This window comes from Drosophila obscura, unplaced genomic scaffold, assembly GCF_018151105.1.
Source record: "Drosophila obscura isolate BZ-5 IFL unplaced genomic scaffold, ASM1815110v1 contig_1, whole genome shotgun sequence".
In the NCBI taxonomy this organism is placed as follows: domain Eukaryota; kingdom Metazoa; phylum Arthropoda; class Insecta; order Diptera; family Drosophilidae; genus Drosophila; species Drosophila obscura.
This window is the reverse complement of record NW_024542679.1, coordinates 1,063,563-1,088,673: the sequence shown is the minus strand read 5'-3', so window position 1 is coordinate 1,088,673 and position 25,111 is coordinate 1,063,563. Positions and strand designations below refer to the sequence as shown.

Sequence of the window (25,111 nt, the reverse complement as noted above, 5' to 3'; positions counted from 1 at the left end):
GGGAGCCATACTGATTCTGATTTTTACAGTTAGGCGAGCGACAGAGGCGAACTGGCACACGGCACTCGAGTTAATCAAATAAATCAATCTACCCGCCTCTTGACCTGAGCAAAAACAAAGGAGACTTGAAATGTTCCGATTTGTGGGCGTACTTCAGCCCCTGGGACTGGGGCTGCTGCTCCTCCTTTGCCTAATCGCGCAGAGCTCTGCGCTTGGCTTTCGCCGAGGGAGACTGGTGAATGGATTCATGGGCGATCCCAGCAAGATTCCCACACTGCAGCGATCTTTGGACTCAGATGATTTGTGGTTCGAGCAGCGTCTGGATCATTTCCAGGCACGCAACACTAGGACCTGGCAGCAGCGCTACTTTGTGAATGCCGACTACTACAGGAATGACACCACGGCCCCCATATTCCTGATGATCGGTGGCGAGGGCGAGGCCTCGGCAAAGTGGATGCGCGAGGGCGCCTGGGTGCACTACGCCGAGCACTTTGGTGCTCTGTGCATTCAGCTGGAGCATCGCTTCTACGGCAAGAGCCACCCGACCAGCGACCTGAACACCGCCAATCTGGCGTTCCTCAGCTCGGAGCAGGCTCTTGCCGATTTGGCCAACTTTGTGGCTGCTATGAAGGTGCAGTACAATCTGGCCGAGACCCAGAAATGGATTGCATTTGGCGGCTCCTATCCGGGCTCGCTTGCGGCTTGGGCGCGGGAGAAGTATCCCCATCTCATCTACGGTTCGATCAGCTCCAGTGGTCCGCTGCTGGCGCAGGTCGACTTCAGGGCATACTTTGAGGTGGTCAAGGATTCACTGGCTGCTTACAAGCCGGACTGTGTGGAGGCGGTGACACGCAGCTTTGCCCAGGTGGAGATTCTGCTAAAGCACATGATCGGACAGCGCAATCTGGATGAAAAGTTCAAGTGGGTATCGAAATGGTTGTGAAAGACTAATGCTATCGGCCTTGTACACCTTAGAACCTGCACGCCCATCAAGGACTCCATTGAGAACCAATTGGATATGGCCAATCTGTTTGAGAATCTGGCTGGAAACTTTGCTGGCGTCGTCCAGTACAACAAGGACAACAGTCCACATGCCACGATAACCATTGATGAGGTACGTTTATCGCCCACGAGGCTATCTAAAGATAGCAAAGTTGTAGTCATTTATATTCGTTAGATCTGCGACGTCATGTTGAACATGACCATTGGACCGCCTGTAACCCGACTGGGGGTCGTCAATGGCCTGCTGTTGAAGCAATCGAATGCCACATGCCTCGACTACAAGTACGATAAAATGGTTACCGACATGCAGAACGTCTCGTGGGATTCGGAGGCGGCCAAGGGAATGCGTCAGTGGACGTATCAGACCTGCAACGAGTTCGGTTTCTATCAGACCTCTGAGAACAAGACGGACACATTTGGCGACCGCTTTGGCGTGGAATTTTTCATACGCCAGTGCATGGATGTGTTTTCCAACAGCATGGATGCCAAGTATCTGGAGCAGGTGGTGACGCAGACCAACAAGCATTACGGTGCCCTCAAGCCGGAGACCACCAATGTGCTGTATGTGCATGGCTCCATTGATCCGTGGCATGCCTTGGGTCTGGTCAAGTCGTCAAATGCAGCCACACCAACCATTTACATAGAAGGTACTCATGCAGTGGAAAATCTCTGAAAGAATGTGTGCGCTAATGCCATTGGAATTTCTTTGTAGGAACTGCACACTGTGCCAACATGTACGAGCCGACGAAAACCGATCCCCCACAGCTGGTGGAAGCACGCAACAAGATTGTGAAATACCTGGCCAAATTACTGGAGGGCTACACCTCAAACTGAAACCCAATCTAACCGCTAATATACCATTCGAATAGCAGAAACATGTGCGCCTGCAGTAATTCTAGATTCTCAGAATGATGTATATTTGGTAATCAAATTATATGTACATATACATCATTACAAATGCTCCTCCACTTGGGGGCTTAGTTTATTCCTTCTTGGCCTGTTCCATCTTCTCGTGGAACTTCTTCCAGTAGGCCTTCACGGTGGGGTTTGCGATGATGTTCTTCTCAACAAAGCTGATGGCCCAAGTGCCAGCCAGGAAGCTGAGGTCGTAGATAAAGGCTACAACGCGGAAGAAGAACTTCTCCGTCTGCTGCTTGGTGGGCAACTTGGCCATTAGCTCTCCCAATTGCTTGGTTATACGCTCAGTTGCCTCGTCGACTCCGACGCCGCGACTTGCAGCCGATTTATTCTCAATTGTTTTCTCCGGCGTGGCGGATTCGCCCTTGCCGCGACATTCTTTACCGAACGGTTCGAGTTTACCCTTCTGGCGGGCTGCAACCATTTCGTAGAGTGTTCCTTGAGGGCGGCCTTCCTCGTTGTCTTTTCCCTGAGGGCCTTCATAACTCTTGGTCATATTTTTCAAGCGGGAAAGACGGCTTTCGTCGTTGTCTTTTCCCTGAAGGTCGCCGACGCTCACATTTACGCCCGTCAGAGTCGATGTTTCGCCCAACTTGGATGTCCCGCCTGGTGGGGTTGCAGCCTCAAAATCGGTACCAATATTGGACATGGCAAAGCCAGTCGGCGGCTTCTTGTTCTTGTCGCCATCCCCTCCGCCTCCGCTGCACAAGCGATAGACCGGCACGCAGCCGCGGAATTGGGGCCCGTCGAAACACTTCAGGGGCAGCAGCACCAGCGTTGAATAATCTTCGGAAATTCAGCAATGAGTTGCAATAAATTCAGTACCGCGGCGCAAGCTTTTACTTACCAGATGGCTTCACCTGGCGTCCAGCGAGCAGGGCGCGATTGATTCCACCCTTTTGAGTGGCCAGTAGAGTTGCGCGCAGCATTTTCAATTTTCTTAGTTGGGAAATGCTTAATTTTCACAAAAGAACAATTTTCAAGTCAAGAAAACGGAAAACTTCACACGACTGTCAAGCGAATATCAAGCCAAAAAAGAATGAAAACTCAACTCCAACTCAGGCATCCAATTGCAATGTGCCGAATAGGCAGCATTGCTCCTGAGTGCGAGGTGAGTTTGTCTAAAATGATGGGCAGCACTGACTGAAAAAAGTCCATGAGCTCATTTTTGCGTTCCTTTGGCCAAATTATTAAACCAAATGCCACCAGAGTTGGATATTTGACTGTGAATTCGTTTGCCTCTGTAGAGAATCGACTCGTCACCATCATGGAGAACATTATTTTATTTGTCTTTTATTAAGGCTATTACTAAGCATATTAGTAAGTTTACTAGTTACATTTAGAGGCTTACTAGCGATCGCACACGAATTCAGGCCCACACTCACCCTATGTTAACGCCTGTCAATGCGGAGAAGCCAATTGCACTGCCCAAAGAGGCGCCATCGTCACTACAGACTACAGACTAGTGCCCGTTTGGGCAACGCAATTTAGCCCATTGTTGGAAGGCATAAATCCTAGCTTAAGCCGCAAAGCAAACCGATCGATTTTAGGGACTGATCGGCAGACTTTCTTTATGGCGATCGATCGCCCGTACTTTACACTTGTTAAATTACATTTTAAATTAGTTAACTTATGCGTGCAATTTATATCGAAAAACTGTTAGCTAAATTGCAGTTTGTTACTTGTTCCGCGCGACTACTGGCAACCAAATCGGTTATTAAAATTATGTGTAAGCATGTGTAAAGCGTAGAGTATACATTTACGTATATATAGAGCATATATATATATAAAGTATATATTTAGTTCTTAACATGTAATGGAAATGTTTTTGCGCGTTTTCCTTTAATACTACTACGACGCAAGCTAAATAATGGTGAATCCATCCTCATCGTCATCCTCCTCCCCTTAGAATAAGCCAATTTGTTTTAGATTGTTCTTGATGATCACATCGGTGACGGCATCAAAGACAAACTTCACATTGTTGGTGTCTGTGGCGCAGGTGAGATGCGTGTATATCTCCTTTTGGTCTTTTCGCTTGTTGAGATTTTCAAACTTCATGCGTATATAGTTGGCCGCCTCCTCGAAGGTGTTGGTACCTGCAGAAAATATCCATGAATTAGGCACCTTCCTTGGTTGCTGTATGCACAATCATTTACCTGAATACTCCGGGAAGCATATCGTCAAGGGAGATCGCTTTATCTTTTCCTCAAACAGATCCTTTTTGTTGAGGAACAGTATAATGGAGGTTTCCACAAACCACTTGGAGTTGCAGATGGAATCAAACAGCTTCAGGGACTCGATCATGCGATTCATTTCCTCATCCTCGGCCAGCACCAGATCGTAGCCTGTGAATCAATAATGAAACCAATTAGAAGCCATAGCCAATAGTTGTCCAGGGAAACCTACCAGATAGCGCCACACAAAAGATAATGGCCGTGACGCCCTCAAAGCAATGAATCCACTTCTTGCGCTCCGATCGCTGGCCGCCCACATCGAAGAGTCTGGTGAAAGGGTAAGCATTATATTATTATTAAAATTAGTATTCTTAGCGTCTTAGAGGGGTCTTAAAACTCACTTGAAATGCAGCTGCTTGCAGGAGAAATGCGTCTCAATGATGCCTGTGGTCTTTACACGCGTGCGCAGCACATCCTGCTGTGTGGGAATGTAGTTGGGCTGCGCGATGCGGTCCAGGGAGTTCAGATAATAGCCCGCCGAGTCGTTGAGCTGGTATTCCCGAGAGCGAGCAAATGATTGCTGCACCCCGCCATCCGACCAGAGTTTCTTCATCAGCAGCACAATCTCCGGCAGAAGAATGCCCTCATCGGCGGCCGAGGCGTGTGTGAAGAACTGGCGGGCAATGTCCGTCTTGCCCTGATCGGCAAACTCAATCTTTAGCCTGCCCATGGCGCGTATGATGACCATCAGGCTCTGTACGGTGTTGCTGAATACTACGCGGCGATATTCCTCGCACTCCTCCTGCGAGTAGCCCGTCTCGTGTATGATCTTCATTTGCTTCACTATCGTGGACTTGCCCGACTCTCCAGCTCCTGCAAACCAAATGGAAAACATCAAAATTAAAAACACGGGTTCAATGTGAGTGAGCTCATGCAAATCTCCTGCTTTCCAGTGGGCGTGCCCCGCACATTCGCCAACAATTGAGCGCGTAAAACTGAATGAATCAATAAATGTGTGGCAATAGCAATCGGAAGGGGTACGGAAGGGAAGCCATCGCCGGCCGACTGACTCGAGTTTTATGAATGAATGGAACGTTGTGGAACGATGCCACAAAAGCGGTTCAATTGGCAGCGGGTTCAAGAGGCCAAAAAGCTCGCTTAATTGCGCTGGTCATGTTGAAATGAATGAATGAATAGCCCCTCCAGCTATGTAGATTAATATAGATATGTGTAGCCAGCTTGATATATTGTTTACGACTCTTAAACTTTGCATTATACTTTGTTTTCACGGAGAACTTAAGTTCTCCCCTCAATCGGCTGCTCAGTGGCAAGCCCTAAAATTCAATGAACCCCAACCTAGCATCAGCGATTCTTGAAAATTATCAAAAGTGTGCTGGGGTTCCGTAAAATGTTTTTCGTTTACAGGCTCAGAACATGATATTTTACAATATTGCTGACCACACAAGTTAGTGTATCGCTTTCGATGGATAAATAATAATTTAATCATGTTACGTGTCTTCTAGTTTCCCTTTTCCATAAAATTATTGTGAGAAATAAACAAACAAAAATGGCACCCTGGCTACCGGTGGTCTACGGGCTTTTTTTTGCTCTCTTTCAGTTTCAGTTATCAAACGATATATGTACCTATGCGATGTTGGGGCATTGCTGCTGCTGCAACACAATGGCGCATTAAGACAGCTTTTTGTCTCTGTAGTAGCTTTTTTTTTTTTTTTTTTGAGTGCCGTTTTTCTGCAATGTGGGGCCTGCTCCCAGAGATACATTGATGGTTAGGTAAGAGAGTCAGACTGTACTTTCACTTTTCGCTTTTCTTTGCAGGGCAGGGCTGTGTTGGTACTTGTAGTTTATGATTATTTTTTATTTTGTTGCAAATAAATCATATAGTTGATTTTTAATTTAAGCCAAATCCCAACAACGCGCACTAATTTAGCCATAAAGAAAAATGTCGTTAAAGAGAGGGACTGCGAAGTAATGGACTAAGACAGGGGTTCCAAAAATAGGTAGCAAGAGAGAGAGACACATACAAAGCTAATGGCCGAGAAAACGGTAGATGAAGGCCCTTGCCAATCTGCATACGAATGGTGGGCATTACGAATTGATGTTTAAACTTGCCACCGAATGAAAAACGAACCGAAAACCACACAAAAAGGAACGGCGAAAAAAAGGTCAATTCAATAATACTAGCAACAAAATGCACCGTTAACTGTGCCAAACCAAAGGGAAACAGAGAGAGAGAGAGAGAGACACAAAGATCAAACACAGAGAGCAGGCAAACCCAAAGAGAGGAGAACGAGAGAGCTGTAGCAACGGCGGTTAGCACAAAGCGTTCTTAAGCCTCATTTACAACCTCATTATCATCCGCATGATGATCATAATCAAACGGTATTATAATGAGTCTCTCCCTGGGAGAACCTTCTTTTAACATACATATACGTACATTTGTATGTAGTATAGAACTAGAAATGGTGACTAAAACCCCTGGCGAAAAGATGGGAAACAATCATACGGAAAGAAGTGCTTTGCGCCATGAGTAATCGTGTTAAATGGCGCCTGAACTCTGTCTCTCTCTCTTATCAAAGGGGCGGGTGAGAAGACTGGTAAAGAGGAAAGGGAAATGTGTTAATCAGCGGGGAGCTTGAAATTCTCTGATAGTTGGGGGAGCCACAATTTAAAAGTAAACAATTAAATCAGATGAAATAGAGCCATAAAACGGAAACGGTAACGGCAACCCAGCAACTTTCACGCAAATATTTCTTATCATTGAATTTCTTTTTATTTTCGTTTTATAATTTAAAGTTCCATCAATTATTGAACTGGAATCTGACGTAAAAGGTCGTTTAGCGATAATTTTGATAAGCGTAATGAATACGAGGAGGGTGGGCAGGGGCACAAACATATTGATACCGTACATACAGAAGTGTATCTGCTATAGTATATAAATTCTTAAAAAATATTGTTGATTAAGTTGCTGTGTTGACAGTCTGGGGGTCTGATGTGTTTTTGGTATTGGTGTGGCATGCATGGCCGGATAATATATATGTGTACAATGTATATAAGAAGGCTTACTCATGCCCCAAATGCGGCTTAAGCGCGCTCTCCCTCTCTCACGCTGTTTCTCTCTTCAAAGTAAATGCAAATATCGTAAAAAATACAATAACAATTGACATTCTTTTTCTCCACAACATGGAATATTTTCGTGAGAGATAAAAAAAGAAATTTTACAGCAAGAGAAAAGAGAGGGAGAGTGACAATAAATTGAGTGAGTGGTACTTCAACTGTTGTTTGGTCAGACACTCCCCGCACGACAATAGTAAGCGTTTTTATTAAATTTACACAATAAACGCAATGTTGGGGGCTGCCAATTCCAATTGCCAGTTCAGTTTCAGTCCCAGGCCACAGCCGCCGTTGCCATCGCAGCAGCTGCATTTGGTGGCGGGGCCATTTATTTGCGCTAATATCGTTCACCCCACTTGAAATGTCAGTACAAATGACAAAGCAACAACATCACCACCAGCAGCACAGCAGAGCCCCCTCCTGGCCAATTAGTCTGCTTCCAGTATGCTTTGTGTGTGTGTGGGTCCGAGAGTGGGAGAAAGATCTGTGCAAAGGAGAGAGTGTGTGACAGGCCAAAGACAAGGTGTATTGATAAAAGGTGAGGAATTCCAAAGCCTCGAGTGTCGCTAGCTCTCATTGTGTCGACAACTTAAGTCAAATACGCGACCATGCTGAGAGTGCTTCCTCACCTTACATTAATATACCTTGGCCAGAGAGATATGGATGACCACGCAAGCGCAGCAGCAAAAACACCAACAACAAACACATCGGAAAAATCCCATTAGTTTCAGTTTATAAAGAAAATGCCCTAAGAAGTTTTTCCAGCTCCCTGGAAAGGAAAACAACCCACACAGATACAATAAAGCCAGCAACAATTGTTAGGCATAAAAATGCAAGTGCTGCAAGGTGTTTTCTTGTTGCCCATAAATAAACCAGCACTGGCTGCAACACTCTGCAACAGGGTTCGTGTTTTGCGTTAGAACAGCTGAAAATAGTGGGGAGGAGTAACGAAAGCAGAAGAGGGGATAGGAAATATCCAAGAGGGGATGAAATTTAAAAAGATGTCGGGAAATGCTTCCCTAAATTTCCGCACGTTTTCCAAAACCGGTTCCCACAAACATTCCACTGCTTTCCACAAGCCATTTAATGTAGCCCAGTGTTTTCGATATCGTTCGAGAGCACACAAATATCACTTCTCCAAGCCTGCAAGCCCCAACAGATGCCTTAGTCATCATCATCATCATGGGCGACGCTTCATTAGCAAATCATCAGCAGGCGGCAATAGTGCAACAAGATTGTTGCAGGGCATGGAAAAAACGTCATTCCATTGTTTTCCAAATTGCATGGCAATGAAAATGAAAAGTACGAACGCACACAATGGCGTACATCTAGCGGAGTTTGTGGAAATTTAATTGCAGAAGGTTAAGACGAGAGCCGCGGCATTTCATTTCGTTGCATCGTAGAGTGTCGGTTGTCGCAGCGGTAGTGGTAGGGGTTCACGCCACAGAGGTCGGGTCAAATGCGATACGATACGATGGCGCCGCAACGCTTCAATGGAACGAAACCTCAGGCTGACGATGCAAGTGCCAGGCCTCGACGCACCACCATCTACCATCTACCGCAGATCAAAAGAGCCACAAACATGTTTCGGTTGCCAAGTCGATGGCGCGGCGCCCCACTTGTTGGAGCCAAGTGCGTGCCGGCGACGATGAAAACTGAGATCCGAGTAACAGTTGCCACTCCACTCCGACATTTGGTTTCAATTTACGTTCAATTCCCTTATCGGCAAACGAATTATTAGACATGTGCATTGCATAATGGCCACATTTCGAACAAAGGGGAAATCTGTTGAGCAGACACATGGAGACGCCGCCCGAGTCTGGGGTTTCCCATATCCTGGGCCCGAAACTCACCACAGCCAAAAAAAAACACTAAAACCCACCCCGCCTCATGTCGAGAAGCAACCGAAACCAGGCCAAGCCTCATTTTCTGACCAAACACTTTGAAATTAATTGCATTTTCAGAATACTGAGTAATATATTATTTGGTAAAGGGGAAATAACACATTAGAGACGCACCCAAAAGCAGCAGTTTCACCTCCGAGGCAGCACGTTCGCCCTCCGCTCGTAGCGCCCGATCGATGTTCTTCGAACGTTCGATGGCTTCTTTATCTCGTGCTGTACTCACGGCACAACCCATTTTCTTGCTTTTATCGCACTGTGGCCTTTAATCCAGAGGTTGGCAACAATTTCACTGTAATTTTTTCGTAGTTTTCACTCGCGTTTTTGGCACTTTTAATTGGGCGCCTCTCAGATGCGTCTGCGCGTCGGCTGTACACTTTTTTTGTTTCCTTCTCTCACAGACACACACACTTGCACAAAAGCGTCACAGATTAAGTGGCTCTTTCAATATCAATTTCAAATGCAGGTCGCGGCTCTGATCACTTTGTACCGCTGTTAATTTAATTCTAGGGCGGCAATGCCGTTGATTTCTAAATATTAAAATTTAGCTTGTCCGCTCGTTTGGTTTGCTTGATCACTAGTGGTGTCAAATCATCGAGGGCACTATCGATAGTATCGATGCTCTGAAGCTATCCGCTACTATCGACGGTTTTGCGACTATCATGACATTATCGAGCTACAGTATAAAAACTGCTATAAAATACGAAGACAAATTTGTAAACAAGTCGACAGGTGGCATCTAATTTTTACAATGGACAAGTTCCTAAAAAGTTTCAATGGTTTTTTAGTAATTATTTGAGCCCGATACTATTACGATAGTATCGATTGTATGATAGCTCTAGTTTCCGAAGGACAGACAGACCCACAGACTTATCAATAAAATATACCGCCTGACCCACAGAAATATACCCGAATATACCTTATCTTTTTCGTAATATACCGTAAATATACCGAGGAAAATCAATTTAATACATTTTGATATACGATTTAATGTTACTAGCTAGTTAGGACTTTAACAACTGAAAATATAATTTTATCAGACTCCAATTTATTGTATTAATTATAAAATAAGGTTGAAACAAAGAATGTCCCACTTTTACATGGTAACTACACGGTACCTACACAGTAACTACACGGTTGTTACAGATTTACGACTTATTGTGGAGTAATTTCCTTTCAATAATGTTAAATTTCTGTTATCCAAGCTGCTAAATATATCCTGTACATATATTTCGATCCCTTTTGGTATCTGCAAGAATACCATAAACTGCAAGATGATTATAAAATCGATCATTGCATCGATTAACACACCATGACGGTTTTGATTTCAAATTTTAACCAATGAAATTCGGGGAAGAAAGAGAGCACTCAAAACGCTCTACCGGACTCCTGTTTGCGCTGAAGGTATAAGCCCTCAGCAAATTATCGATAGTTTAACAGTTCTAGTCGATATTTATTTTGGTCGTGACGTCAGCATAAGATCTGCTTAGGCGGTAAAATTTAAAAATTTGCAAAGAAAAATATTTGGCTGCCAAACATGATAATCACCATTGGCTGTGTGGCAGACACATTGCATTATTCCAAATATGCCCTTTGCCATGCCCCCAGTTTATTGTTATTACGTTTCAAGGAAAAACAAACAACCAAAATTGTGTTTCTGCCCTTTCCCTTTCCCCCACAATATGCATGCATGCCTCTGAAAAAGTTCTCAGGGCCCGGCATAAATAATATTTGCTTTTGGGACGCGACTCCATTCAAATTATGATTTGGCGGTTTCTGGGCGGCCAAATGTTTGCAGTTGCATTTGGGATCTAATCAAAGATCGAACGTATCGAAAGAGTGTCTGGAAAGGGGATCGTGGGTGGGGGTGGGATAGCCAACAATTAATCTAAACACGAAGATATACGGACAGAGAGGGGCAGGAAGATGGGGTCGCAGCGCAAAAGTTTTACTTCCAGCGGGGGGACGTCACATGTTGAAGGGGTGAAGGTGAGGATGAGGGGTGCGGAGGCTATCAACGGGTCATGATTTACACATGTTTACACGAAATGTGCAGCGGTTGAAGGAGTGGGGGACGATCCCGTATGAATGAATGATTGCAGCTCTGTGCTGCGGCTGCTGCTTCCTCTGCTGCACCCGCTGCAGTCACTGCTGCTGCATTGCTGTTGTAATTTATCCAGCTAGAGAAATATGGATTTATGCGGTTGGGCTGGTGGCAGAGAGGCGTACATGTCAGGAGGTTCATCGCTTTGGGTGGTCGTTCGCCCCCGCCTGCTGAGGCGTATGCAAAGCGCATGCCTTTCGCGTCGCTGCTCTCATTGTTATACCCTCGCAGAGAGTATGATTCCTTTGAGTATATGTTTGCCAGAATCATTTGAGGGTCTATATACATATGTATGTATAAAGAATTTCGAGTCATAGAGCTGGGAAGGAACGGATCTGCTAGGGTATCTAATGCTTCGGTAGAGACCGTGGGGTATTCTCCATTGATTTTCTGTTGATGCCCACAAATTTGACGAACGTCGGCATCGCTCCAAACTTCAATCGCCCAAAGAAAACACCAGCTAGCAGAAGGAGGAAAAAAAGAAGAAGCAACAAGAACAACAAAAGCAAAGGCAATTACATGGATGGAATGGAAGGCCTTGAAATAGATATACAGTTAATCCGATCGTTCTGTCTCTCTCTCTCCCTCTCCTACTTATCTCACATTCTCACTCCCCCGCACGCACATACATACATATGTACACGTATGTGAGAGAGTTTGGCACATGTGTTGGTTGTGTTTTGGGCAAACTCAAGATTAAGAAGATTAATTTCCCTGTTAATTTGGGAGCACGCGATTCAAAAACTTTTCAACCCGTTGAAAGGTCGAACAGAATTCCTCCCATTTCAACATCTCCCCCACCATCCCTCTGCAGACAAAAGTGAAGTGCAGTTGCAGACTGCAGACGCGAAACGTTTAAAGAGTATTGATGGATTCTTCCCGCCCGACGTCTTCCCTTTTTACGTCGTCCATCACCCGTCGAACGTCGATCGTCGAATGCGCATCATTCCATTGATTTTCGGCACTTTTTCAAAAGCCTTCAATAGGGCCGACAAGTACACTAAAATAAATAATGGAGTTGGAGCGGCTAAGCGATATTTGGGATGGAAAATCGAATAAAATTTCAGTATGTACTCGTGCTGATAAATACCTAACTTAACTAAACTTTAGTTTCCCCCAGCAGAAAGCAACCATTGGCTTTGGTTTCACAGTTTCAGTCGAGCTACAGACTTAAAGCTAAAGCAAACTTCAACAAAAATTCGTGCAATATTTTTTGTCTTGTAAATAAATTTAAATTGACCGCAGAGCCAACATGTTTCGCTTGACTTCCAGTTTCAAGAGATTTAGCGATATTTTCGTGACCGCTCAACGTGCCAAATGCAATAAGAAGGAGGATCCCTGCAAGAAGAAAGAGGACCCGTGCAAGAAGAAGGATCCTTGCGCGAAGAAAGAGGACCCATGCAAAAAGAAAGAGGACCCGTGCAAGAAGAAAGATCCTTGCGCAAAGAAGGAGGACCCGTGCAAGAAGAAAGATCCTTGCGCGAAGAAGGCGGACCCGTGCAAGAAGAAGGAAGATCCGTGCGGCAAGAAAAACAAGGACGTATGCGGACGAAGTAAGTTTAGTTCCCATCCAAACAAAATTCGCGTATTTATCGCTCCCACCACCCCCAAAGAAAAACAGCCCATGGGTCCCAAATGCAAGGGGGGCAAGCCCGGAGCTGGAGGCAAAAAGTAAAACTGGAAAAATCTAAAAAAAACTTCAAACAAATCGGAGAGACGAAACTAGTGTCATCTCAGAAGGCCAAGCGAAACAAACTTACATTTCCGAAATCGAAAAAAAATTAGCAGTAACACAAAAATTCAAGCTCGGCTCTCCTCGTTGAGGTAACAATATTTGGATTTTTTCTGGCTCTCTCTCGCTATGTTCCTGCTGCTATCCAAAAGTACTCTGCTTATCCTCAGGCATCGTGTGTCCAATGGACATGGCATTGGTCTCTTCAGCAAGCTCTTGAACAAGAGCAAGGGGTTTCAGGATGAAAAGGATGAAAATACCAATGTGTTTGAAGACAAGGAACCCAAACGATAGAAGGTATTTTATTTTAATGCATAATCTTTCTGCGAGTAGAGTTTGATCTATCATTTTTGTCTAGCAGAGAGAAAACCGTTTCCCCCGAAAAGCCGAAGAAGATGTCCGAAGAATGGATTGCCATACTGTTGCCGGGGCCCCGTTTAACAGCAAGATCATAAAACGGAACGCGCACAGACATTATAAAGCCATAAAGCAACAACTAAAATCACAGCAAAAATAGCCCAAAACCGGCGGGGAGGGAGCAGGCACTACATAGACAAGTGATAAAACTGAATTTCCATGGGCAGTTTACGATGTCTCTAACTCTACGCCGACCTACCATACGAGAGTCCCAGAGGCCGAGCCCCACCAAGTCGAAGCGGAGAATCATCAAAATTTAAAGTGAACAATATTGAGAAATACAGAAGCTCATTTTGGGAAAATGATTATAATGATTGTTGCATTATTCTGGGGAATAACTGCATTGTATCATCTAGCAGGTGCTTCAAACAGAGCCCCCGCAAACGACTGCGATTTCTCAGGTCTCAGTGCGAGAACTTCTGGTTCCCAATTTCACGACAAAAGTTCAGAAACCGGGGGAATCCATAAATTTCCCGCCTGAAGGTGGGTGGGTGGATTGGTTAGTGGATGCTTTGGGATGCTTCGATGGTCCATAAACCCCATCTCTTGCACTCGTTTTCCCCCTTCTTCCGACGATTTTTATGGCAATTCAATTGCACTGGCACTGACTTTTGTTTCCTGCTGCTGCTGCCTCTGCCCCGTCCACCGTTTCGTCGCGGGGCAGGTTGCAGCCGTATGGCTCTGGCCGTGTAAGATCTTTATTTTTGGTTTTTTTTCCTTTCCTTGGCTTAATGTAAACAACGGATAAAATAAAATCCCCCACCCTCACGGGCACGGGTCGCGTCGTACTTGTCGGCTCAATAGTTGGGAATGGAATAGAAAATGGTTTTTTTTTCAGCTACCGCCTGATTTTTCCGATTTTCCATTGCCTTGGATTTTCCAATGCGATTGATCGTTGTAATATATGGGAAACTCTCGTTTCTTGCTCTTCTCTTTTTTTTTGGGTAATTATTACTTTTTTTTCCAATGTAAACAGATCGAAGCGGCTAATTTTAGTTGCAGAGATTAGACGCTTTTCTTTTACGATTTTGCGGCCTCATTTGGTTGGCAAAATGTTCGAAATGCATCGGGGAAAATGAGGTTATCAAAGATCTTTCCGAACATTCGGTGGCTTAGTACACAAATATTTGTGGTTATTTATATTTTATTGCTAATGATTTTGTCCAAGATTTGGATTTTGCTGGGTCTTAGGTACTATCCAAACCAGCCCTTCTTGCCGCCCTTGCCACCGTTTTTGTTGCACGGATCCTGATCGCAGCAACTCTGCTTTTTACACGTATCCTCTAAGCAGTCTTTCTGGGACGCATCTTTCTTGCACTGATCCTGGCAGCAATCTGGCTTGGGACAGCAGTCCTGCTTTGGGCAACAATCCTGCTTGGGGCAGCAGTCCTGCTGCTTTCACGAATCCTGGCAACAGTCCTTCTTGTTGCCCTTCTTGGACTTGGTCCTGCGGGTCGACATCAGGGCATTATACTGGAATTTTGATTGAAATTTTGCCACAACGATGTGTGTGTGTGTGTTTCAGTTGACGTACATGTGTGTGTGTCTCCTTTCCCTTCGAAATGTTGCTATGTTTGCGTTTTCGGGTTTTGGGTTACAGATTCCCCATTGGGTACGGGCTACCGACTACTTCTCAAGTGCCGACCACACATTAGCCTTGAAGATGTCCCAGGCATGATGCATGTGGAGTGGGCGAAAAGTCCAGGCCGCGGCCTGGCGCCATGTCAAAATATTTGTCGTCAATTGGTTCGATTTATGGTGTGGATAATTAGGGTGCTGCTGCGTCAGGATGTCGCCGTCGATTAAACCATAGAGAAATTTACATTTATTTTTGGTTTTCCATTGGTTTTGGTTTGGCTTTTCTCCTGGGGGTCGGTGCCGTTGAAACCTCTCCACTTGAACATGATATTGGTGTGGGCAACCGATCTGGTTTTTCGGTTCACTAATGATCGTGTGATGATTAGTTGTCAGGGGAGAGATCTACGATTTGGTTTGTCCATGGGGGTCGAGATATTCTTTGGACAGACAGGAAAAGTGACCTTTGAAATGAATCAATCTTGTTGGGAGACTATTTGTGACAACGATTGTTTCCATGATATTCTGATCAGTAGGCAATCGAGTAAAGACCACATTTATATTCTGCTAACTTTCTATGAAAATTCGTTTTGCCCAAAGATTCAGCATTCGACTGTCAAGTTCCACGTATCATCATGACATTTCAATGCTGGCCCGAGCATGTTTCACCCTCAACTCGGATCAACGGATATTTTTAGGCCCCACAGGTGCGCTGCCCTCGAAGGCCAGAGACCAAGACCCATAAAAAATACACCCACAAAGCGGATAAAAGGGTGGGGAATGGGTGGAGAGGGAAGGAGAATCTACAAAAGGCCTGGAAGAAGAACAAAGAGAAAAGCGAACGACACGAACGCGAGGGAGGAGCACACAGAGCCAATGAAATGACGACAATGAGCGTCAAAAGAGACGAAACAGATGCCAATCCAATCGAAGGAATCCGCAGTTCGGCCGATCTCTTGGGCATTTATCACATAATCAGCAATGGGGGCTGCTGCTGCTTCCGTCCAATTTGGCAAGAGAGTGCTTAAGCCAAAAGATTAATTACTGCCAACGTTGCGGAATCGATGAAAAGCAAGTAAATTCCCTGCCAGTGCCCAGTATCAGATGTTTCTGTATCTGTTTGCTGTGTCGCTCTGCCTGCCCCTTCCGATCCTTCCGATCCGAGTGAGTCAACGCATTCTTAAGTACCGGCTATTAAACTAAAAGCTAAACAACAATCGGCATCGAGCCCCAAAGTGGAAATGGCTTTTGTGTGAGGATCGGATTGTCGATCGATTGAGTGCCTTGCCTGTGCTCCCAACCAAAAACTTTGCTTCCTATACAAAGTTCCATACTTTTTTCATCTCTCTCTCTCTCTTATTTTCTTTGGATTCCTTTTTGTTTTTTTGTTCTTTTTCTTAATTTTTGTACATTTGGCGCAATTATTGCGCACCAAAATGGATCGCAAGTCTATAAATTGTTCAATTTTATTGCGCCCGCTTCGACAGTTGAATGGCGCAAAGCGCCAATAGAGAGAGGGTTGTAGGGAGGGAGGGCATACAGCAGGGAAGGAGGAGGTACAGCCGGGGTGGAGACAGTGAAGGGAAGGGAAGGTAATGGCATCTGAACTTTTACGATAGCTGCCATAGTTTTCATAGTTTGGCAATGGCATCGACAAAACGGCAGATTCTTGGCCATCTTGCGCAAGGCATCGGCCATCTTGGCCACACACACACGCACACACACACACGCAGACACATAGACATATCACAGCGGCAAAGGTGTTTATGGCCCCACCCAGAGAAGTGCCAAAAGTGTTGCAATCGTTGGGTCACAACAGGAGGCACAAGATGGAAAGATCCCCGAGGTCTGGTAGCAGTAAATGCAAATGAATGCAAGGAATTTTCCTTTTAATGATAAGATTTGGTAATTTTATTAGTTTTTAAAATACATACTCGTAACATTATTTATCAAGGTGTGTAAAAGTACTTGAAATATTTAAATATTTAAACTTTTAGTCTCTTGACTCTCATTTTAATGATTAATTTTTAATAACTGAAGAGTTTGAATCCTGTTCCAAATGCCGAAAATGATCAAAGTTTCATTTTAAGACCATTTCCATCAAAGGAAACACAGTTGGGGCAGATGCATCCGTATCTATTCGTAGTCTGTTTACCTGTAAAAACTTGCCACCAACCAATCCCCTGGTAAATACCGCCCACAAAAGTTTGTCAACCGCAACGATGCGAACGATATCCGGGAACCACTCAAAGTGACAGAACTGAACTGCTCCCGTTTAATGGGGAATTGAGCGTTGGAATCGCATAAATATTTACAAAAACACGCAAGCAAAGTCGTGGGAAACAACAATAACAACTTAAGAGGTTTATAGTTAAATCAAAAAAGAAAAAAAAAATAGGAAAGAAAATAATATTCTGTTTGTGTATTTCATTTCGGGTTTTTTTTTCTTTCGGCCAAACAACACGTGATCGTGATCAAAACTCTGAGACATAGAGAGCGAGAGAGCGGGAAGGGAATCATATAATGGGATCAGAGATTGGAATAATTTTGAGTGAGTTCTAAGCAACAAATTGCACACAACACACGAGTATGTAAATATTTAAACAAAATGTTGGTCAGCCAGTGGCTGGCGCTGCAGAGGCAGTGGGGAATGGCAGATGGATAGAAGTTTAACTAGACGGCATAATTTTCGGGGCAGCAACTCTTGTATAAATATTTTGAAATTTCTCGTTGCGAGATACACAACGAAAAAAGGGTTCCTTTTTTAATTTGAACATATCGATAATTTTAATGAATAAAATATAGATTAAAAATATCCACTGAATATTTAGAAGTTGCATAAATCTCATTTTAATATTTCCCTAATGTATATCCCTTTTTTCCAAGTGTACATACCACATATCTATCTCTCTCTCTCTCTCTCTCTCTTTCCAGCGATCTTTGGTCTGGACTGTTTGATTATTTATTGTCCGCAAACGAAAGGCGGACAAACTGTTTAATAATCAGTGGGCGTGGTAGATTGGGGATCGGGAATGGGATCCGATCGCATTTGGGTGCAATTGGTTGCTCTTACCAGTTGTTGTAGGTCAGTGTGCAAAAACAAATCCAAATGCGGCTCCTTCTGCTGCTACGAGTATATACAAAAGATGGTCATGGCTGTGGCTGTGGCTGTAGCTGTGGCGGTGGTGGTTCTATGAGGTTGTGTGTTTAGAGTACAGCGTTTAATTGTTAAATGTTTATTAAAACTACAGTTTAAACAATGCCAGAGAGATGCAAACTGGAGCAGAGAGAGAGAGAGCTAGAGAGAGAGAGATTGGGGGCATCAATGGGGATTGGATATGGTGTATGGGTTGATATTCGATTGTAGTTGTACTCTTTAGAGGAGGCAACACGGCAACACGTCGTATACATAATTTTGTTTACAAACATCGGCATAGTAGTAAACAATTTTTCGACCATTTAATAACATTAACATTAAAAATTAAGAGGCCATACCACACCATACCACATAGCATCGACCGATCTTCCAATCTATGCAGACTTATCGCTTTATTATGATTATCTGAACTTGAAAAACGAAACGAAACGAAACAACAATGTGGAATGATGACGGCTTTTGTTTGGGAATTCCCTTGGGCTATGTTTATTATGACTATGGCGGTGGGTATGGTATGGGTATTCCTCTGAAGAGGATCTCACTCTGGGCCGACTCTAGGAGCAGATGTGATATGTGGATCGATATCGACTCTATGTGCGCGATTGGCTACTTGATCGGAATCGAATATGTTGGCAGGAACGGAACTGTTGACCCAGTTACGGGTGACGCACATGGAGCGCGATGTGTGGCCGCTTGGTCAGTGCATTGGCTGAACGCCTTACAGCAGCAATCAGGCGGCTATAAATAATCCCCCATAAAGACAAGATGTCGTACAGGGAAATGCAAAAATAAAACCTGACAGGGATGCCGTGTCCGGCTAGAAACATTTTGTGCGAAATTTTTAGCTATTTATAAAGATATTTTTGACCAAATTACTGCCTGACTGAATCATCACAGGGCTGATCAGATGGAAGGAGCCAAGCTGAAAGCAAGAGGAAAGATGTCCAAAATGTTTTCTAAAAAACTTTCGAATAAAATTTCTATTTGAGTTATCACTTGATACATTATCTAGCATATAGTTAACACCTTTCTTGGAATTACAATAACAGATTGTACCCATAATTACGATCATCCCATTGATCATCCATTGATTTTCTGGGTATCCAAAGCAATTAATAATTTCGAGCAGCAGTTCAGGGTCCATGCTCTATTGGGGCCTGTTTAATTTATTCCTCACTCGACGATAAATTCCTGCAACGAAAACAGCAGGCAACAAAATAAAAGAAAAAGAAAAGAAAACGAAAACGAAAAGAAAAGCGAACAATAAGTAGAAATAATAATAATCAAGAGTAAAATTAATTTATGGCCGCCAAAACCGCAGGAAAAATGGAGAAAAGTAAAAAATATCTTTACTCACTGAAAGAGCTGGAAAAACTCGGAAATTGTTATGGGAAATTCATGGAAAATGGCGAGTGGCTTGGTTATGCGAGTATTTGCCAAAAAGCCAAAGAGATTAAAATATCTTTCAGGGGGGCAGAAAATAAAAGTAGAATCCGAACGGCATGAATTTTCCATGCCGAATTCCCCCACCCTCCCTGCGATTTTCTCAATCTGATTGCCTTCGACAAATAGAATTTCGTAAAATATAAACAAAACTCCGCCTCCGTGTGTCTCTCTCCCACTATCCACCGCCAGCGGCCACAAAATGTATCTGTATCTTTGTGCGTGTGCCGCCCCGTGTGCGCTCGCTCGCTGTATCTCTTTGGGGTTTTTTTTTTCGTTTGTATTTTGGGGAATGAATTGAAACGTTGCTCTCGCTCGCTCGCTCTCTTCCTCTCTCTCTCTCCAAGAGGCAGAACGTCGCCATCTCACGGTCGCGTCGGCGTAGTGCTGACAGCAATGGCGGCACTCACGGCAGGGGAGGGAGTGAGGTGCTGCCGTACGTCCCGTGATCCAGTAGAATGGAGAATGGAGAACACAGAACGACTAAATCAATTAACAGCTCGTTTCGAATGCCGCCGCCACCAGCCACCAGCCACTGCGGCTTCCTTTTCCTCGAAATCCGTAGACCAATTCAGTTTTCGGTTGTTCGATATATATTCCGGGGCATCTCTGGGTTTTCCCCGACTATTTATTAACTGTTGACTGCACAAACCGCACACAGCGGGGAGTAGAAACTCAAGGTATTTGATCGGAAATGAATAAGCAATAAGAGGTTTCCGTGGATTAACTTTTCTACAGTAGAAGTGGAAGAAATATCAGAAACTGGAGTTGATTTTCCTTTGGACGATCCTATTGGATAACCTGGATTTCCATTTAAGTTGCCAGATACCTTGAGCATACCAGTGCCGCTCGCTCTCCAATAACCAAAGACGCAGAGCTGCAAGCATTGAAAATTCCCTACACCCATCGCCACCAATTGGCAGCCAGAGAGCAGAGTAAGAAACATACAAACAGACAGACAGAGAGAGAGAGAGAGAGAGAGAGAGCGCTTCAGATAGAGAGTGAGAGAGAGACCCACGAGAGAGCGTTTGCTTTGCGCAACTAAAAAAAGAATTCCGTTCAAGTGGCGTCCAGCCAGGAGGGAGCGCCAGCAGAGCAGTTGGATGCGAGGCGCTGCGCTGCATTCACTCGACCGAACAGAGCCAAAGCGAGCGGTACATTTAACGGAACACACACGGATCGGTAGATCGGTGGACACATCGAAAATAAAGCAAAGATCTCTCGCGTGTGATCGAAAAGATCTTTTGGTACTCAAAGTTTTTAGGAAAGAGAAAGAGAAAGAAAAATGATAAAAAGTGAAGAAGTGTCCGATCTGAATGGTCGCTCGGCCATGAGTGTGGACCAGCTGGGTGGTGATGGCTCCGGCTCCGTCTCCGGCTCCTACTACCACCAGCATGCATTCACCCACCCACATCCGCACCATTCACATCCTCCCAGCCATTCCGTGCATCTGTATCGCACGGGAAATCTGCTGCCCCCCGGCGGTGGCTATCAGACGGGCATGGTCGGCGGCGGCGGGGAGTCGCCCACGGAGATGATCGATGAGAAGCCAAATATCGAGTATATGGAGCGCAAGTACTATATGGATGCCAGTGGCATGGCCACGCCCACCTCCCAGCACTACAGCCTGAATGCGCTGCACAGCATGGGAACGCCGCCGGCTTCGTCGAGTCCCATTCCCCCATACGGTGCACTGATGACGGCCCACTCCCATTCTGCGGGTTCCGTGTCGCCGAATTCCAGCTCGAAGACGCCCACGGATCAGGAGATGCAGTACGTGAGCTCCTCGTCGGTGAAGGCGCCGCCGTTGCAGCTGCAACTGCAGCCGATGAACCACCAGTACACCTCGACCATTAAGTACTGTTCGAACAACACCATCCTCAGTGCCAATGATTACCAGCTGCTGACCAGCCACGAGGTGGATCCACAGCCACAGTTGCAGCACCACCACCACCCACAGCAGCAGCAGCAACAGCAACAGCAGCACCAAGAGCATCATGAGCATCACGAGCATCAGGAGCAGCACTCGCCACCAGGTGGTGTCTACATGCCACGAATCTCTGCCTCGCCCACGCAGGTCATCACCAATGCGCACGGGTTGTCCGTTCGGAACTACTCCAGCGCCAGCTCCTCGCCAGCCAAGTCGCTCAATGGCTCTGATTCCTCGCCACCAGCACCAGCCTCCAGTCAGAGTTCACAGGGCAAATCGGGCGGTGCGAAAACCCAAGATATAGTCACACCGGATACCACTAAGAAGTCCGGAACTCGTCGTCCGGAGAAACCTGCTCTGAGTTACATCAATATGATTGGACATGCCATCAAGGAGTCGCCCTCGGGAAAGCTTACACTCTCGGAGATCTATGGGTACTTGCAGAAGAGGTAAGCTATGGGGAATAGGGGCAGGCCATTCGATAGGCCTTAGAACAGAGCAGCCACTAGAGCTATATCTGATTGTTCAAATATCTTAAGGATTGTTCGATTTGTGGCATAAATGCGTGTATAAAATATGCGGAAGACAGTGTTTATTGCAGATCCAAGCATCTAGAGCAATAGTACCGCTCAAATCAGCGAGTGCCTTCTTCTTTAAGTGACTCTTAGAAGCTTAGAGTCTCTTCCAAGTAACAAATACCATAGCCGGCCTGTCACTGCTTTCTCAAGCTCTCGAATAACACGCGCCGGCACACGGAGACATGTATGTGGAAATATACATAGAACCAAAGATGGGGACTGCGGACTGGGGACTGGGGAATGGCGGAGTCTATTGGCGATATCGACACTGGGAACGCGGATCCCCGAGCAGCAGACACATACAGAGACGATCAATGTCGCTGGGGGTTTATTTACTTGCAACCGATTTTATTTAGTCAACCGATTCCCTTCCCAAGTCCCGATTCTCCGCTTGCCCCTCGTGGCTCCAATGCGCATCCTTCAGATACGAGTATCTCGTATTTCTGGCGGCGTGTTTGGATTTTGATTTCGATTGCGATTTCGGCGACGAGACGGAAATCCACTTGAGCTTTGTCCGACTGGCAGGGGACGGAGGGAGAGGGAGAGGAGAGGAGACGACCACGACGACATGCGTGAGAGGCTTTTAAGCTGACATCGTTTGATTGTTGCTGTTACTGTTGCCGGGTATTGCAGGGGTGTTGCAAGGGTCCCCTAACGAAATCAGAATTTTTAATTGGGTTTTTGCCAGCACAGCCAAATAAATAAACGGCCGATTATCAACTTTACTTTTGTCTTTCGGCAGCTACGAGTTCTTCAACGGACCCTACGTCGGATGGAAGAACTCGGTGCGTCATAATCTCAGCCTGAACGAGTGCTTCAAGAAGCTGCCCAAGGGCATGGGCGTCGGAAAGCCAGGAAAAGGCAACTACTGGACAATCGATGAGAACTCGGCCCACTTGTTCGAGGACGAGGGTAGCCTGAGGCGTCGTCCGCGTGGATATCGCTCCAAGATCAAGGTCAAGTCGTATGCAGGTCATGCGAATGGCTTCTACGCCGGCAGCTATGGAGATGCGGGAATGGTGAGTACTGGCAGACACTCCTCCTCCCAGATCCTCCCTAACTCTCTCACTCTCTCGATTCTCCTGCAGGACAATGCCAACTTCTATGCCTCGTCTGCCTATGCCAGCTATGACTACAGTCCTGGCCCCAATGGCGTCTCTCCGGCTGCCCCTCAAGGTTTCGGCGATGCCTGGAATGTGCATGCCGCCCACAGTGGCTCCCCGGGTGTGGGCGTTGGCGGTCTGCCCCAGTACTCGAACATCTCCTGCCTGACGGGGGGCAACAATTTGAATGGATCTTCCACCCCACCAATGGCCCACTCTGCCCTCGGTATGAGCTCCGGGCCAGGCTCCTCTCCAGCTGGATCTGTGGCGGCGCTTCAAAGTGATTATGCGCCAGCCGCCAGTCTCGTGGCTGCGGGCTATTCCTATGCAACAAGTGGCAGTGCCTTGGATAACGGTGAGTGCAACTGTCGGAGATTAGGGCGCAGATCTGGGCAGCCCTCAAAGGGTAGAGGGCAGGCACAGTGCCTGGGTGTTCGCGTCAATCAGGGTAATATAATTGCTGACGGTTCATATCTCGGATCTCGGATTACCGCCTTGACGTCGGTTTGGATGGATGGAGGAGACAACATATGGTAATCTATCCCATCCCTCGCGGTCCTCGCCTCCCCATCTGGCTCATTTGATGGACTTTTTGCTGCCGTTTTATAGTTGCCGCCGCCGTCGCGACGCAGTGTGAATTTTAGCGCTTGTCCATAAAAAAAGACTTTCCCACTTTAATCGGTTTTCTCTCCGGCAGGTCTCCGCTCCCTATCGCTACAGCAGCTTCCCGGCCTGTCCACCATCCAGCACGCTCAGGCGCAGGCCCATGCTCAGGCGCAGGCGCAGCACCACCATCAGCACCAGCATCATCACCATCATCATCATGGATCCATGACGCCACCGCCATCGCAGTCGGGTAACCATGTAATCGAACACTCGCCCATTGATCGCAAACCGGTTTACCTGCCGCCCATAACTCCGCCCCCCACATCGGTGGCAGTCAATGGCGGTGGTGGTGGCGGTGGCTACTACGATGCCCTCAAGTATACCAATTAGCCAAAGGCACGACCCAATGTGGTACTACCACATTAACGATCGTGTCAGCATTATTACCTCAAAGGATAATCAGTTTAGTTAGGCTCTAAGTAGAGGCAGACAAAAGATAGTTGCATAGTGCGTATATCAGAAATTATGAGTAAATATTTAATTTTACGAGTATGATAAATGTAGCAATAAATACAAAAACCATTTATAAAGAAGACATATTTAGTACAGCGAAATTTAACACCAAATACTCCCAGAGCGAGTTGTTTATTTAATTAAAATATATCGCTACATATAGCTAACAATTCGAATTAGAAATTAAAAATTAATAACAGTTCAAAGAATAGGTTCTTATTTATAAATAAAGAAACATCACACAAATTTGTGAATACATTCAGCATATCGATAGAAATATCGGAATTATCTTTTGTTTCATTGCGGCTCATTCGTTCTAGTGCAACTCTGTGGGGATATAACCTGAGCAATGAAATCAAAAGTTAAGCCTAGTTAGTAATCAGATCCGAAAAAACAGCTCGCAAACAGAATCAGGGTTGATATTCGTATGTAACCGATCGGAACTTTTTTCGGGCACAAACAGTTTTCTAGAAAAGTATCCGATGGTATTTACTGGTATTCGTATTGTTTTTAAAACATGTTTTCTTCAGGGTGGTCGGCCGCCATAGCCAGAGACATTCCTTTGGCAATAAAATATTGGGGAGCCCAGGATATGCCTGGGCCATTAACTTTGCTTACTTTAAACAAAACCAATCAGCTGTCCTCTGGTCACACCACTGGCTGCTAGGAGAATATATGAAATATTTTTGCTAGCAAAAAGTTTTTGGATCTGAGTACTAGGCTTAAATCAAGATCGCTACCATATATTTTTCCAATTATTTTGATTTCAATTATATTTTATATAAGATATTTGCAGAATAGATTTATTCAATTCTAATTTACTGGA

At 45.3% G+C, this 25,111-nt stretch overlaps 5 protein-coding genes across 6 annotated transcripts; 3 read left to right on the top strand and 2 right to left on the bottom strand.

Annotated features, from left to right (window-relative positions):
• Positions 1-130: 130 nt before the first annotated feature.
• On the top strand, positions 131-1,987 carry LOC111069674 (putative serine protease F56F10.1). Its single transcript, XM_022359832.2, has 4 exons — positions 131-921; positions 976-1,114; positions 1,178-1,649; positions 1,715-1,987. Exons 1-4 carry the CDS (start codon positions 131-133, stop codon positions 1,834-1,836), a joined length of 1,524 nt encoding a protein of 507 aa, XP_022215524.2. The 3' UTR covers positions 1,837-1,987.
• Positions 1,898-2,967, bottom strand: LOC111069680. Its single transcript, XM_022359841.2, has 2 exons — positions 2,768-2,967; positions 1,898-2,706 (listed from the first exon to the last, which is right to left on the bottom strand). The coding sequence occupies exons 1-2, from the start codon at positions 2,847-2,849 to the stop codon at positions 1,985-1,987; spliced, it is 804 nt and encodes a 267-aa protein (XP_022215533.2). The 5' UTR covers positions 2,850-2,967; the 3' UTR covers positions 1,898-1,984.
• Positions 2,968-3,412: 445 nt separating this feature from the next.
• On the bottom strand, positions 3,413-9,720 carry LOC111069678 (G protein alpha i subunit). The gene is made up of 5 exons (XM_022359836.2): positions 9,245-9,720; positions 4,496-4,967; positions 4,327-4,421; positions 4,077-4,265; positions 3,413-4,016 (listed from the first exon to the last, which is right to left on the bottom strand). The coding sequence occupies exons 1-5, from the start codon at positions 9,363-9,365 to the stop codon at positions 3,826-3,828; spliced, it is 1,068 nt and encodes a 355-aa protein (XP_022215528.1). The 5' UTR covers positions 9,366-9,720; the 3' UTR covers positions 3,413-3,825.
• Positions 9,721-12,379: 2,659 nt separating this feature from the next.
• On the top strand, positions 12,380-13,685 carry LOC111069618 (sperm-specific protein Don juan-like). 2 transcript variants are annotated; one of them, XM_022359757.2, is made up of 4 exons: positions 12,380-12,784; positions 12,845-13,055; positions 13,134-13,260; positions 13,325-13,685. In XM_022359757.2, exons 1-2 carry the CDS (start codon positions 12,484-12,486, stop codon positions 12,904-12,906), a joined length of 363 nt encoding a protein of 120 aa, XP_022215449.1. In that variant the 5' UTR covers positions 12,380-12,483; the 3' UTR covers positions 12,907-13,055; positions 13,134-13,260; positions 13,325-13,685. The 2 variants fall into 2 exon arrangements, with proteins under 2 accessions (XP_022215449.1, XP_041448449.1); XM_041592515.1 differs by having other exon boundaries at positions 13,322-13,685.
• Positions 13,686-20,673: 6,988 nt separating this feature from the next.
• LOC111069622 (forkhead box protein biniou) lies at positions 20,674-24,337 on the top strand. Its single transcript, XM_022359761.2, has 4 exons — positions 20,674-21,934; positions 22,806-23,082; positions 23,152-23,521; positions 23,864-24,337. Exons 1-4 carry the CDS (start codon positions 20,841-20,843, stop codon positions 24,160-24,162), a joined length of 2,040 nt encoding a protein of 679 aa, XP_022215453.2. The 5' UTR covers positions 20,674-20,840; the 3' UTR covers positions 24,163-24,337.
• Positions 24,338-25,111: the final 774 nt, after the last annotated feature.

Excerpts from the sequence above, each read along its gene's own strand:
- LOC111069674 (XM_022359832.2), top strand. The coding sequence starts at position 131 with ATGTTCCGATTTGTGGGCGTACTTCAGCCCCTGGGACTGGGGCTGCTG. Across the intron at positions 922-975 it reads AATCTGGATGAAAAGTTCAA|AACCTGCACGCCCATCAAGG; the intron begins GTGGGTATCGAA and ends TGTACACCTTAG. Across the intron at positions 1,650-1,714 it reads ACCAACCATTTACATAGAAG|GAACTGCACACTGTGCCAAC; the intron begins GTACTCATGCAG and ends ATTTCTTTGTAG.
- LOC111069680 (XM_022359841.2), bottom strand. The coding sequence starts at position 2,849 with ATGCTGCGCGCAACTCTACTGGCCACTCAAAAGGGTGGAATCAATCGC. Across the intron at positions 2,707-2,767 it reads ACGCCAGGTGAAGCCATCTG|ATTATTCAACGCTGGTGCTG; the intron begins GTAAGTAAAAGC and ends GAATTTCCGAAG.
- LOC111069678 (XM_022359836.2), bottom strand. The coding sequence starts at position 9,365 with ATGGGTTGTGCCGTGAGTACAGCACGAGATAAAGAAGCCATCGAACGT. Across the intron at positions 4,968-9,244 it reads GGTGAAACTGCTGCTTTTGG|GAGCTGGAGAGTCGGGCAAG; the intron begins GTGCGTCTCTAA and ends TTTGGTTTGCAG. Across the intron at positions 4,017-4,076 it reads ATGCTTCCCGGAGTATTCAG|GTACCAACACCTTCGAGGAG; the intron begins GTAAATGATTGT and ends TATTTTCTGCAG.
- LOC111069618 (XM_022359757.2), top strand. The coding sequence starts at position 12,484 with ATGTTTCGCTTGACTTCCAGTTTCAAGAGATTTAGCGATATTTTCGTG. Across the intron at positions 12,785-12,844 it reads CAAGGACGTATGCGGACGAA|AAAAACAGCCCATGGGTCCC; the intron begins GTAAGTTTAGTT and ends CCACCCCCAAAG.
- LOC111069622 (XM_022359761.2), top strand. The coding sequence starts at position 20,841 with ATGATAAAAAGTGAAGAAGTGTCCGATCTGAATGGTCGCTCGGCCATG. Across the intron at positions 23,083-23,151 it reads GCTATGGAGATGCGGGAATG|GACAATGCCAACTTCTATGC; the intron begins GTGAGTACTGGC and ends ATTCTCCTGCAG. Across the intron at positions 23,522-23,863 it reads TGGCAGTGCCTTGGATAACG|GTCTCCGCTCCCTATCGCTA; the intron begins GTGAGTGCAACT and ends TCTCTCCGGCAG.